This window comes from Pelmatolapia mariae, linkage group LG23 (assembly GCF_036321145.2).
Source record: "Pelmatolapia mariae isolate MD_Pm_ZW linkage group LG23, Pm_UMD_F_2, whole genome shotgun sequence".
Taxonomy (NCBI): domain Eukaryota; kingdom Metazoa; phylum Chordata; class Actinopteri; order Cichliformes; family Cichlidae; genus Pelmatolapia; species Pelmatolapia mariae.
The window spans coordinates 24470242-24483945 of record NC_086246.1 but is presented as its reverse complement, the minus strand read 5'-3'; the positions used below and the strand labels follow the sequence as shown (position 1 = coordinate 24483945).

General features: G+C 40.2%; 1 protein-coding gene across 3 annotated transcripts in view; it reads right to left on the bottom strand.

Moving 5' to 3' along the window:
- Positions 1-2462: 2462 nt before the first annotated feature.
- Positions 2463-13704, bottom strand: part of zeb2b (zinc finger E-box binding homeobox 2b) — a 98784-nt gene continuing 87542 nt past the window's right edge. For 2 of the 3 annotated variants that reach the window (XM_063467786.1, XM_063467787.1), the window contains exons 7-10: positions 12159-12267; positions 9101-11112; positions 6205-6385; positions 2463-4670 (exon numbers count right to left, since the gene is read on the bottom strand). In XM_063467786.1, coding sequence (XP_063323856.1) covers positions 4096-4670; positions 6205-6385; positions 9101-11112; positions 12159-12267 — 2877 coding nt within the window. In that variant the 3' untranslated portion in view covers positions 2463-4095. The remainder of the gene's footprint in view (positions 4671-6204; positions 6386-9100; positions 11113-12158; positions 12268-13704) is intronic. The other variant, XM_063467788.1, reaches the window with a different exon arrangement.

Genomic DNA, 13704 nt, shown 5'->3' with positions numbered 1-13704 from the left:
TTGCAGGATTGCTCAAATTTTGACAATCAAGAACGTATGATTAATAGAATATTATGTAATTTCACAACTTTTACATACTCACACACATTCAATAAGCTTTAAAAGAGCTTCTGATTAACCCCGTCCATTGTCTCCATTAAAAATAAATGCTGTCTTGTGCATACAAATAAATATTAAAGGAATAAGTCAGGTAAAAACACACAGTTTCATCAAAGAAAAAGTTTAGTAATTTACCAAAACAGCTGATCACTGTAGTTTACACTTAATCAAAATGAAGTAGTATATTTGGACTATTTAAGTACTATTTTCAGTAGCGGATTAATACATATGTGATTCTGTAGGCAGTGAATTTAATTATTAGTCGTTTTTTGGTCTTTTTGTTGAATTTTATGTTTATCAGTTTGATAGCGTTTAAACCCCGGGTGTCAAAAACAAGGCCCGGGGGCCAGAATCAGCCCAGCAAAGGCTTTGGAAAATGGGATAAATTTTAAATTTTTACCTTCTCATAAACACTTCCTTCATGACCATTCACACTACACCGAAGTAAACAACTGATAGATAAACAATTAAAAGGCAGAAAGTTCCTTTTTTTCACTAGCTGTTAAAAAAAATGTTCGATTTTTAGAGATGTTTCACTGTAAAACATTTAAAAAAATCGAGGTCACAGGTTTCATGTCCAATGTGACACTTTAAAATCCGAATGACATTTGTTGTTTAATGCTGGTAGAACAAAGGCAGCAGAGAATTTTAGTAATCAGCTCCTAACATTTGATATTTGAAATAATCCTCACAAAACCATAAAAATCGCAGGTCCCAGGATCTCAGAGTCCAATGTGAAGCCTTTAAATGTCTCAGTTATTCTTCCCAAGTGTCAACACCCCAAATCTCTTAAGTTTAGTGTGAATATTAAAATAGTTGAACCCAACCTAAAGATAATACTTTCTTCCTGAAATGTACTTTCAACAACTCAAATCACCTCAAGGTGCTTTAATGTTATGTTGTCATACTTCAAAATAAAAATCACAAAAAAGTTTATTTACATTTTAAAGCTTCTTCTCTTTTTATCTTGTGTTATTTCACTGATTTTGACAGTTTTGTGAAGCCTTTAAAGTAATCTGGGAATGCAGTTGCATTTGCTTGTTTTTTTTATATTGGTTTTTAATTGAAAATCACATATAGAATATATAGAACTAACCTTTATTCCAAAAATGTGGGGAAACAGCAAAAGATGCCTTTAAATCCTACATCTATTCTAGCTGAAAGCTATCTGTATATAGTAAAAATATTGTTAAACGTTCAATAAACACCATATTTTAATACTTTAATACAAAAACTTCAAAATGTGTTTTTATTTAAACTATTCGTGCCTTTTCAATAATCAGTGTTGATACTGAATGATACATGCAGCATTTTTATTACTGTCATCACTGTAGCTTCTCAGCTGCTTCACTATAACAGGAGGAAGAGGGGGATTTATTATGAACTATTAAATACTATCATACAATCTCATACTTCAAAATGAGTTTTAAATAAAACCTTTAAGGGTTTTAAATCCTTTAAATGTGTCTTTGAGTTTTCTTGTAGTAGCTTTTAATCAGTTATTAAGCGGAGGTGGTGTATTTATTTAGAATTATCAGGGATAAGTTGGATCGGTGCATGCTAGATCCTTCAGTTAGTCGGATCAATTCAGTGAAACAACAAGCAGTTTATCAAAAATGTCATGCTTCAAAATAAAAGCTTCAAATATGCTTTAAAAACCTTTAAATGTGTCTTCGCCTTGTGTTTTCTTGCCTTAAACCAGCATTTAAATAAGTAGTAGTTGTAGGTAGGTTTGCTCTGGTGTACATTTGGTCCTCCAATCAGTGGGAGCAACTCAGTGAAACAAAGCAAATCATTTTCATTCTTAAACTTGCTGACAGCTACATAAGTATGTTATCTGCTTTCAGCAATTTGCTCAAGATGCTTTAATTAAAGCGTTAAAATGTCATTTCTTTCAAAAGAAAAGCTTCCAAATATGATTTTAATATTTTTTAAAGGTTTTAAAAAGCTTCACTTTGTGTTTTCTTGTCTAAATTAATAATTTGTTTTATAAATACAGCATTTTTTAACCTGCAAAAGAACACTTCCAGAACAGCTGGACACAGCACATTTCAGCAAATTCAGTAAAAACAGGATGAGACTATTTTCATTGGCAGATTGATTCACATCTAGTTTCCCAGTGACTGGAATCAAAGTTTTAGTCATTTAATGTGATTTATTAAGAAACTAATACAGAATATTTTTGGCTTTATTGTTTAAAACTTGATTGGTCGTGGCATTTATGTTGTTTTCTCATCTTAAAATAGTGATAATCAGCAGGAGGGCTGGGCTCAGTTGACTTTAATCCATCTGAAAAGAAAGACTTCATCGTGACGACGCCAAGCACACCTCACCGTTTGTGAACAAACACGAAGCCCCGAGGGTTTGGTACTCTGTAATTTGGCTACTTTTATTCGAGCAGGGTCATTTTCAAGAGAAATTACAAATTAAGAATTCAATAATACTTTTACAAAGACATTTCAGGAAAGATTCTTCTTCAGTCATGATATCATACATAGTATTTAACAGTCCCTCTTCATTTTTTTTAGCTTAAAAAAAGAAACAAAGATGAAGAAAGTGGAATTTTTCAGTCGAAAATACAGTGTTTTCACAATTGTATAAAAGTTCCCAAATTTGGAATTTTCCAGTAGCTGGAAAATAAAGGAAAAAAAATAAAATAAAATAAGATTAAACTTCGCATTTCACAATGTTTCAAAACACAATAAATGCTCTCTTTACGTAAAATTTGCCCCTATGATCGACACCATGTTCCTTTTTACTAAAATATATCTATATATTGAAGAACTATAGTACTGTACACAACAGTATGAAATAAATAAAATTAGGAAATATAAAATGGGCCACATAAATAATGTTTTCTTTTCAACCTACAAATAAATGAAATGCAATTTGTTGTTTTCAAAAAAAAGAGGAAAAAATGGTTTGGTGTAATACTGACAAAGAAAAGAGGTGAGAAAACATTGCACAACATAATGTAAACTAAGGAACTGCTGCCTATAATACTGACACGGGTGCTTCAAAGAACAACGGTGAACCATTTCATCAATACTGAAGCTGGTGAAAAAAAGTAACCTTCCTTTACACAATACGAGGGTGGCACTTGCAGAAAACACACAGGTTAAAAGGTTTGCATATAAGGCTTCTTTTTTCTTATCAAAAACACCTTACAAAGGCTTTGTCCTTCATTTTTTTTTGACCCTCCCCAAACGACAACATCTGTCCGTAAAACTGTATTTTCCCTTAAAATGAAGGTCTCTTTTAAAAAAAATAATAAAGAAACAAACAAAAAAAAAACAGGGGGGGAAAAAGCTCCTTCACACAGTCTTTGAATTTTAATTCCTTCATTTGATTCAAGAGGCCTAAAACAGTGTGGCTGGAGATGAAAACTAAAGACGACACCGTAGGTAGGTTGGTGATAACAAAGGTAATACTGAAGGACTGTAGTAGTGCAGATACTACTGCTCTTTTTCCAACACTGTATAAATATATACATAGGCAATACTTTTTATTATTTTTGTTCATGATTATAGAAGCGGAGTGCAATTTGTACAAGTCACTAGTTGTGCTATAAATACTATGGAACACAGGGGTTTTTATTTGAGGAGGTTAGCACCACACATATTTTTAGGCCTTAGTACTGTACATTTTTTGAAATGTATTCATTTATTCATTGTTCGGTTTGCATAATGCAGCTTATTTCACAAACCCAAGCCTCCCCCTTTCCTCTTCAATGCCTCCTTCTTCCTCCTCCTCCTCCTCTTCCGGATTGATATTTGAGTCCACGTTGAGGAGTCCGTCAAGCTTCCCGGAAGCTTCAGGCACGTGCACGTACAGCTTAAAACACGGCGTTTTAAACCGAGCAGGTAAGAATACTTGAACCGAAAAGAGAGAAACTTAAAAACTTTTTTTTCTTTTCTTTTCTTTTGTTTTTTTTTTCATTAGTTTTTCTTTTTTTAAACTTCTAAAGATGGGAAGCTTCTGAAGTGTCGCCGCCGATTACACGCCATCCTCCATTGCGTCCTCGTGATCCGATTTGGTTTCCGTTTTGCCGTCCAGCGAGCTATCGTCCATCGAGTGCTCTCCGTTCTCCTCCTCGTCCCTCAACGTGTCCGGGTCCGTGTCCATGCTCTTGCTCTCCTCCTCCTCCTCCTCAAACTCGTCGTCCCTCCGTCCGATCTTTGCGTACGTTCCATCCACTTCCTTTCGCCCTGCATCTCTGATCCCTCCGTTCACCACGTCATGCCTCAGGATAGCCTCTCGCTCCGCCAGCTCCGGGTAACCCTGAGGAGTCATGCCCTGCAAGTACGCCCTGCTCATGAGCAGCTCGGTGGGCTCCAGGTGGCCCTTCTCGCGGGCCTCCCTCTCTGCGGCCTCCCGCTCCTCAGCCTCCCGCTTGCAGTAGGAGTAGCGGTGGTTCATGTGCTGCGAGTATGAGCCCGAGTGCGAGAACCTCTTCCCGCACTTGTCGCATTGGTAAGGTTTCTCCCCCGAGTGCAGTCTGGAGTGCTCGATGAGATGGTGTTTGTGTTTGAAGGCTTTCTTGCAGATCTGGCACTGGTGCGGCCTCTTGCCTGCGGAGACACAAAGCAGAGAAAAAACGAAAGGGACGTGAGAGGCGTCCTGCAGCCACAGCAAATCAAACACACACACACACACAAGTCAGAATCAAAGCAAAATATTGAGGAAAAACTCTGATGAACTGGATGGCATGGAGTAAAAATGACATCACCGAGCATTAAATCCAACTTACGACTTTGGGCTATTTGTTTATTCAAATTGGGAGCACGATGAGAAAAGCGTGCTCGCATTCACGGGCCTACATTATGGAAATTCCCCTCCTGTGGTTGAAGCATGAAGAAACTCAACCGCAACTACTTATTTTAGGCCCTGCGTGCCACACTGATGAATGCAACATAAATAAACTACTGCAAAAGCAAACAAACAGAGAAGGCGACAAAAGGGTAAACAAACCCGAGATGGGGCTGTGGGGCGGGGAAGGCTCCGAGGGGTAACCCTGCTCATCTCCGATTGCAATTCGAGTTCATGGCGAGGCCTGGGTCTATATTAGGTTTTGAGCTGGAGCTCCTTCCCTACCAAATATGACGGAGCGGCTCAGACGCCAAGGCTCAAAATGAGAAACCTGAGCTGTCCGTGAGTGCAGGGTGAGATAGTTTTATGACACGGGGCCATAAATTCTCTGGCTAAACGGCACTTTTTCCCCACACTCCTTCACCTAAAAGATACCTGGATTCTTTTTAAGAAGCTACAAAGAAGCCTCTAATTTTGGCATTTCCCTAACTGCTGCTCACCACGTGTGGAAATATGGCTTCCTGCCTCGCACAAATCACATGACTCCCCCCTCTGACAGCTCCGAAACTGCACTCCAGTCCAACATCTGGCACGATATTGTTAAAAACACACAGCGACGCATCAGGAGTGGAGATAACGCGTCCCCGCGCCCCACCCCAATTTTTTTCTTTTAAATAAAGAGGAGCTCTGACGGTGGAGCCTCCCTCCCTTTTATGTCCAACCAGATAACATGAAGGCTGCGTAGCACAGAGCGCTCCTCTACAGATAGTGGATAAAATAAATGATGCAACTTGGTGAAAGAGGATCTCTGTATAATAACTATAATGAAAGACTTGTTATCGGTGCTCTGAAGCTTCTAAGCACTACTCCGCTGATGTGATCTATTGTCAATAATAGGGCCGATAAAGGCATTAGGGGGCCTTTTGCTGGCTTTACATATCTAGGTGAATTGATGTGTGTCTTTAAAGATAGCAAAGTGGTTCATACAGGAAGACATGATTGGGAAATAAATGGTACAATCCTGCCTATACCTGCAAAATTACAGAAAAAGAACACACAAAGCCTTTACTCATTCGCTGGATTTCAACCCTGTCAATGAAGAAGCAAGTTAGGTGTGGGTTTACATATATACAACTTAAGGGTTAAACAGAGAAGGAAAGAAGGAGGGAAAAGGGGGATAACATAAAAAATATTTATATATTAAAATATATTCATACTGATAGGATTTGGCAACACAAACATTTAAAACATAAAAAAAGCATGGGGTTTAAAATAAGGGTCTAGAACAGTATATACCTGTGTGTTCATATTTGTGTCTTAGAAGGGAACTGCTCTTCTGGAATGTTTTGTCGCACAAGTCACACGCGTACATACCACTTTCGGTCTTCTTAATCTTCTTCCGCGACAGACAGGAGTCGGGGTCTGTCATGTCGTCCAGCCCTGACATGTAATCTGGTGTACCGTCGAGCAGGTCCCCCTAAAAAGAAAAAAAATTACAAACAAAAAAAAGGGAGAAAGGATAACACAATAATGAATTTAGTGTGATGAGGAGATGTTGTATATTCTTTTAAAAGTGAGAAAACAGTGAGGTGGTCACTGTGTGTGGCAAATAACACGACTCTAGCTTAAGCTAGCTTTATGTAAATGTTGCTAATATCTGTTGCTGAAATTATTCCACATGTAATCCCTTTAAATTTTTACTTAAATTATGAGTTTATGTTCTTAATATGACTCAAACACAAATTAATTTATTTACAGTTATGTTTAACCAGAAGACACCCTTTTCTGAAGTGTAAATTGCTAAGCTAACTGTAAATTAAGAGTAAATATCCAAATGCTACATATTGCTCAAAGAGCATTCGTGTTAAAATCTCAGAAGGTGTGACAAAACTTTTTTTTAGCAAACACAAGAAATATTTTCTGAGCTGCTGGGAGTTTTTAACCCTTTTAGAAGGGTATTTACCTTAAGCCGCTGTAGCAAAAAAGCTAATATTTGTTAACCCAGTATCTGGTTTTAATTAAAAGTGGAGTTTATTTTATCTATAAAGCTATAAAACCTATAAGCTCTTTATCAGCAGTTTATATTTTTTTAAATGTGAAAAAAAGTTTATTAGTTGTTTATTTTTTTAGAATATGTATGTTAGAAATGCTAAAGTTTCTTTTTCCTGCTAACTTTGCCTTGCTAGAAAAACAACCTTGTACTAGTAGTTACATTTTCAAGCTATATAATATTTTAAGGTGACAGTTAATTATAACTAAAGTAAGGAAAAATAAGATGCCTGTGTTCACATGCCGGTTTGTTAACTCCTAATACTAATTTGACAATTTTAGTTGCAATTTCTTGACATTGATAGTTATATTTAGGTTTGCTATGGTGTATCTTGAAAAATTGTATGAAGTTTGACAAAAAGTTAGCAATTAGGTGTCATGCTAATTGCTAAATTAACAGCTAAGTGTTTGTTAGCTAATTAGTATGCTTTGAGAGTGTCATTTAGCAAAACTACAAACACTACAAACACAAGCTCAATCTATGTTGGTGGAAAAGCTCATACTTGATACTTATATTATTTTAAATTACATTGATTTACATTATTAGCTGAATTTTGTGAGTTTAGGTCATAACTGCTGCATATTACATTAATATAAAGTTGCTGATAGCATGCTAATTTCTAAACTAACTGTTAATTTTAAAGGAAAGTCCAGAAGATCAACGCAAAAAAAAAGAAGTTATTTAGGGGTGAATATCCTCTTTTCTTTATACAATAGCTGGTGAAAGATCATAAAAATATCTAGCCTGACACCATTTGTCCACATAGGATCATTAAACTGAAGCGTTCCTCCCAAACAATCACACAACGCTACATGTTCTCATGCATTTTTGATTACTAGCACATACCGGCGTTTATTTCTTATAAAACTTTCAGCTCTGCAGTAATATCACCCATCTATAACTGACAGGCTCCTCATTATGAAACACCGCCATAATGGTGTATTCAGTGTGGTCTAATTTTGTACACGAGCGTTAATTCTGCACATTCCTTTAAAATTCTCTTTTATGATGAAGATTAGTCTTAAATATGAATTGATGGAGAACAATATTACAACATTAGAGGAGGCACAGTGAGCCATTCTTGACATTGCAAACTCATATAATGATTAAAATCAGAAGGTGCACCTTAATGGCCAATATTGAGCCACCGAAGCTTTCTTTAATGAATATGTGTGTGATAATGTGGGGACAGCGCTGCACTGTGTTTTAAGAAGGGACCACTATCACTCTGCAATCAATTTGAACTAAACGCCTGTAGCTGTATTTTTAAAATCTAATTTAATAACTTAGAATAGGAAACATTATTAATACTTTTTTTCATCAAAATGGTTCCCTCTATGTTAAACAGCCTTCAGCATTCACTGGTAATGAACATGGAGACTGTGCATTATTAATCCACATGTAGAAGCTCATTTTGGCTTTGGCTCTCTTTAAAATGCAGCAAAGTTGCAATGGGAAATTTCAGAGAAGTGCACAGCTCCGGGGCTCACCTTTGTCATTTTTACAAAGGCCTTTCACCCATATTTAATAACAAAATATGTGAGTTCAGACCAGCTCTGGAGGAGGACTGGAGTCGAGAGCATTAATGTACTCCAGCGGGTAAAATTTACTGTGTAGAGTGGTAACAATTAGAGCTTTAACGAGATTAAACTTTAGGGCCAATATGGGTCCTGTCATATATTTGAACCTGATGCTGTTTGATATTTTGTGCCAGTGTTTTTTTGAGGGTAAAAATTAAAACACCACTAACATTCATAAATCTGCAAATGAAACTCTGGTAAAAGGGCTGGAGGCTCATTAAGACGGGATGAGATAATCCAGTTAAAATGAAGTCAAGGAAGTAGGAGCAATCCTCAAAGCTTTTTCTTTTTCATCACTGAATGATATTACTGCTAAAACAGCTGAACACAGGCTGCACATTCCCTCCTTTCCTCCCACTAATGACGCCTCACTTTTTCCACCCCGGGGTTGTGTCACAGCTGTTTATCTCTATCGCCTATGCCAGTTCAGTCTACCTCAGGTGAGCGTTTCACTCTCCTAACTCCTGAGTGGTTTTTTAATTAGTACAGAAATGAGTTCAGATCATTTCAGAGAATCTGAGTGAGCCTGGGGCTTTCACAAAACCACAGGTGGCTTATTTACCTGGAAACCTGGTTTCCGCTGGTACTTTCTCCTCTGCTGCATCTCAGCAAGGGTAGCTGCCCCTGCTGCATAAGTGTAGGCCATGTGTGGTAGGAAGCCCATTTGATCCATGCCCGGATAGGGCCTAAGACCTGGTATGCTGGCCTGCATCGGGGGCATGAATGTGGCGGGTGGGAAAGCGCTCTGAGGTGGAAGCGACGTGTACAAGGGTTTGGCTGCAAATGGGTTAATGCCGAAGATGGGGCTAGTGCTTTTTTCTAAGTTTCCATTGTTGGTAGAGCCTGAGAAATCCTTTTTGAGATAGGCCAAGTTCAAAGGCTCTTCGAAGTGCTCTCTGGGAGAAGGGATGCTGTTATGGTCAATGGTAATACTGTTGACTTTAGGTCTGCTTTTGACAGTCAGTGCATGCTTGGGTTCCTTCATGAGTCTCGGCAGAGACAGGTCCAGCGGCTCAGCCTGCAGGTCTTCTGAAGTCAAGCTGTTTGGAGTGTAGGAGCTGCTGTGAGAGTTTTTGGAAGAAGTGGAGGACAGATTTAGCGGGGAGGGGGTGTTGCTGCGGGAGTGGTCCAACTTTTCACCTGTGGGTTTGGTTTGGCTGCCGCTGAACTGGTGGTTTTTCAAATGTCTGAGCGAGTTGTCACAGTTGTTCACGTTGTTATGGAGCTCTGCTATGGAGGGTGATGTGATGCGGTCAGTAGGCTTGATTAGAGACAGTGGCGACCTAGCTGCCAAAGAGTCTTTTGGTGGAGTGTGGTGGTTATTTGTTCCGACAACCATATCCGTGTTGTTCCTGTGCTCTAGTGGTGGGGTCCTGTTAGTGCCGTACTCGTACATCTTTCGCTGCTCAAACCACTCCTTGACAAATTCCTGAGGAAGGCCGACTGCTATGGAAATCTTGAGCAGCTCCTCCGAGTTGGGCTCCATGTTCATGGCAGAGTATGCCTTCAACACAGACATGTGGTCCCTGTAAGGGTTAAGAGGCCCAGTGAGTACCTTGTCAGACAACACGGAGGAGGGTAAGTGAGTGTTCTTCTCCATGAATATCCCTGGTTTATTGGGCATCAAATTCTCACTGGGCTGCAGCACAGCTTTGATCTCCTCGTTCATTTTACACAGGTAGCGTTCGTGCTGATGCAAAGGTATTGGCCCGGGGAAGGTTTCTTTGCAGTATTGGCAAGCGTAAGGTGTAAACATGTTGTTTTCCTGCACCTTCTCATCCACACCTCCTTCAAGCATGTGGTTGGGTTTCTCTCGTTTGATATTGCTAATCTGTCTCTTTGAGTCTGTAGTCAAGCTCTGGAGGCAGGCTTTGGCTTCGTTCACTTTTTCTAATGTGTAGTCGATGATGCTTTTGGTGGCGCCGTTGTGATTGACAAGTGGAAGACAGACCTGAGCCCCGCCTGCCGTTGTCAGCGCTTGTTTCTGCTCCTCTATCTGGGATCCCAGCTCCTTCATGTGGGCTTTGAGCTTGGAGAGCTCTTCTGGCTTGCAGTCCATTTTCTGCCTGCACACAGTGTTGTCCACGATCTGGAGAACCTTCTGTACCTCGCTCAGGTTATTCCCCAGTGGACCCGGGTAGCTCAGGAGCTGCGCTTCAAGTCCGGCCATCCCAAGATGCTGCAACGGGCTCTGGGCCGAGTTGTGGTGGACCCCAAGTGGGCTGTTTCCCCCCACTCCTCCATTCATGAAAGGCCCAGGAGCGGCAAATCCATGAGAAGCCATCATTAGCTTGTAGTCGAAGTCCAGCGGCTCCGTCTTGATGTTCAGGTGGTTGTTGTGGTCGGCGAGGCCGAGTGGCTTGCCGTTCTCGAGCTTTTGCCGCAGCTGGGTGATGGCAGTGTTAGTGGGGGAGGCGGAGGCAGAGGTGGGGGAGGAGCCTGTCTTCATGTTGCTGCGCATCCTGCCATTGACCGCAATCAGACCAATGCACTTTTTGCTGCTGATGTGGGAACTGTAGGAGCCCGAGTGAGAGAAGCGCTTCTTGCAGTTGGGGCACTCATAAGGTTTTTCACCTGAAACAAGAAATATAGATGGTTAGCCAAGACCAGTAAACAACCAATTGGCTCAAAGGGGGGTCATGCAATTTTGCTTTTTCTCTCATATTATTTTACGGTCTATACTTTACAATATAAAACGCCTTGAGGTGGCTGTTGCTGTGAACTGGTGCTATATAAATAAAACAGAATTGAAATGAACTGAATTGTGCCAAGATGTGCAATATGCACTAGAGCCGGTAATCTGCCAGTGTAGCGTCTGCGTTTTCTTTATTTTCTGCCAAACTGAATTGGTTTAGAGATCTTCGCTCTTTTTTTGCACTTCCATGTTTTGAGTTAAAGTAAACCACTCTTTAACATTTATTAGCTTTAACATTTTCTGCTCAGCTCAGTGAGCACACAAAGACACTAAACACAAAGACATGGAAACCTCGCTAACTACTTGTGTTTTGGACGTTTGAAGCATGTTCAAAAAAGTGGGATGGACTTCAAATTATTTTTATTTGATTTTATTTGTAGGAAAAAAGGCTCTCGTCCAATAAGCTGTAGGAATTAATTGAAAACAAAATTCCTTAAGAGTGGCTGGGGCACTGTTAAGAAAATGTAAAAGTTATTTAATTCTTCATGTTTTGCTTTGAACCTAAAGTCAATGTAATTTGAGAAAAACTGCATTAAAAATAAATTAAATTATATAAAATGATAAATTATAGTTGAGTAATAGGGCTTCCTAGGTAAGGATACTATTTGTTTCATGCTTGTATTACCAGAATAACAGCTCTGCAGTACATGAAGTTTTGAAGTAAGTTTAATGTACACATCTGACCTCTGCAACAAAATACTCTTTGTTTAAGGCTGAAAAAAGGAAAGTTTGCGACAAGTAAACAAATAAATTCAATTCAATTTAAAAGCTTCACACACATAAGCAAATATTGCATACCCCGAGGACTTCAGTGTCCATTAACAACCGACGAGTGTCCAAAATAAACCAAAAGGAATTTCTGTGGATCCTTAAATCACCGTTATGAATATTCAAAGAGCAGGGCAGCGTTCTTCCTGCAACTCACCGCTATGAATCCGGAGGTGTTCCTTCAGATGGTGCTTGTATTTGAAGGCCTTGCCACACTCGGTGCATTTGAACTTGCGGTTGCCGGCCGCTTGGTTGAGCAGTTGGTGCTGCGAGAAAGAAAAAAAGAGAGAGGGAGAGAGAGAGAGAAAGAGATTTTAAAAAAAGAAAAAGGTACAAACATGGAGGGGGTAAGAGTTCAGTTCACACTACAAGCCAAATGGCTCCTGTCGCAAACGAAGCATCTTGGCTTTCTACTCCCACCTCCGTTGAGCAACTACAGGCAGCGGCGGCGATAACAGAGAGAATCACATACCTTTTAATTTCCTGGCTCCACAGCCAAAGGAGGCCTGCCTTTAGAATTTGGCAGCCCAGAAAATAGAATAAATGAAAAGAGTCTTTTTTTAGAGCGTTTCTCCTTCATTAGAGCTGCCGATGTGATCTACTTTTCATTAATTTGGGGTCTAATCAGTCCAAAATGTATTCAGAATCATCTGTGAGCTCTCTCTCGCCCAGCATACCTGTATTCACACCATCTGAATTGCACTTTTTTTTCTCTTTCCTCCCCTCTGCAAATGTGTTGCAGTAATTAGGTCCCCCCCCCCACAAAAAAAACAAAAACAAAACTCAAATGTCTCTTTAATAATCTTGGGATAAAGAAGCCGGCACATGGGCCTGGCCTTGATTTTGCTGTTCAAAAAAAAAAAAAGGTAAACATCAGTCGCAATCCATCACATTTGCAATTCAAACAGAGCCTTCCTCTCTTAAAAAAAGGGAAAGAAAAATCAAAATATAATAATACTCAGCAACAACAACACGGGGTGTGTAAACCTGGCTCATCACTCACAAAACAATTAATTCCAAGTGGGAGGTAGGGATGTTAAATGGTTAGTAAATATGGATAAAAGAAAAAAAAGAGAGAGACACATTTTCTCTGAGCTTGCTAGGGGAAAAAGCAGAGCGACTCCCTCCTCCCAGTTCAGCCTTGACAAATGCTGGGGTGTGTGCTGACTCTACCCACATTCCTGGGGAGACAGATGGTGGCGCGCAGGACACTGGGAGGACTGGGAGGAATTGTTCAAACAGCCCCAACCTTCAAAGATCAAGCAGGGAGAGTCGAGGCCCCGCCAAGCGCCGGAGAGGGACCCCACCGCTCGTATGTTGCTGAGTTGCATAAACAAACAGCAACAGCTGCTTCGCTACCTCCGCCCCCACCTCCATCGCCGCCGCCACCACCTTCCTCTTACTTCCCCCTCCCTGAGGACCCCTGCCCGGTAAAGTTTAGTCTCGCCACCACTGCTAATAAGACACAATTGCTCCGCGCTCGTAATTGTGAATGGCACTGGCGAAAACGCTCCGTCTCTCCTTCATGGCTTGTTTTCTGTGTGAACGCCACCACTGCTGTTAGTGGGCGGGGGCCCGACTGGATTGGACTGGATGTTTGCATATGTATAACCTCTAATTAGTCATATTTCAGCTAATTGCTTAAGAGGAGGAGGAGTATTAACGCTTGTAAACATAGCAGACAGAACGGAGCAGCACATGTT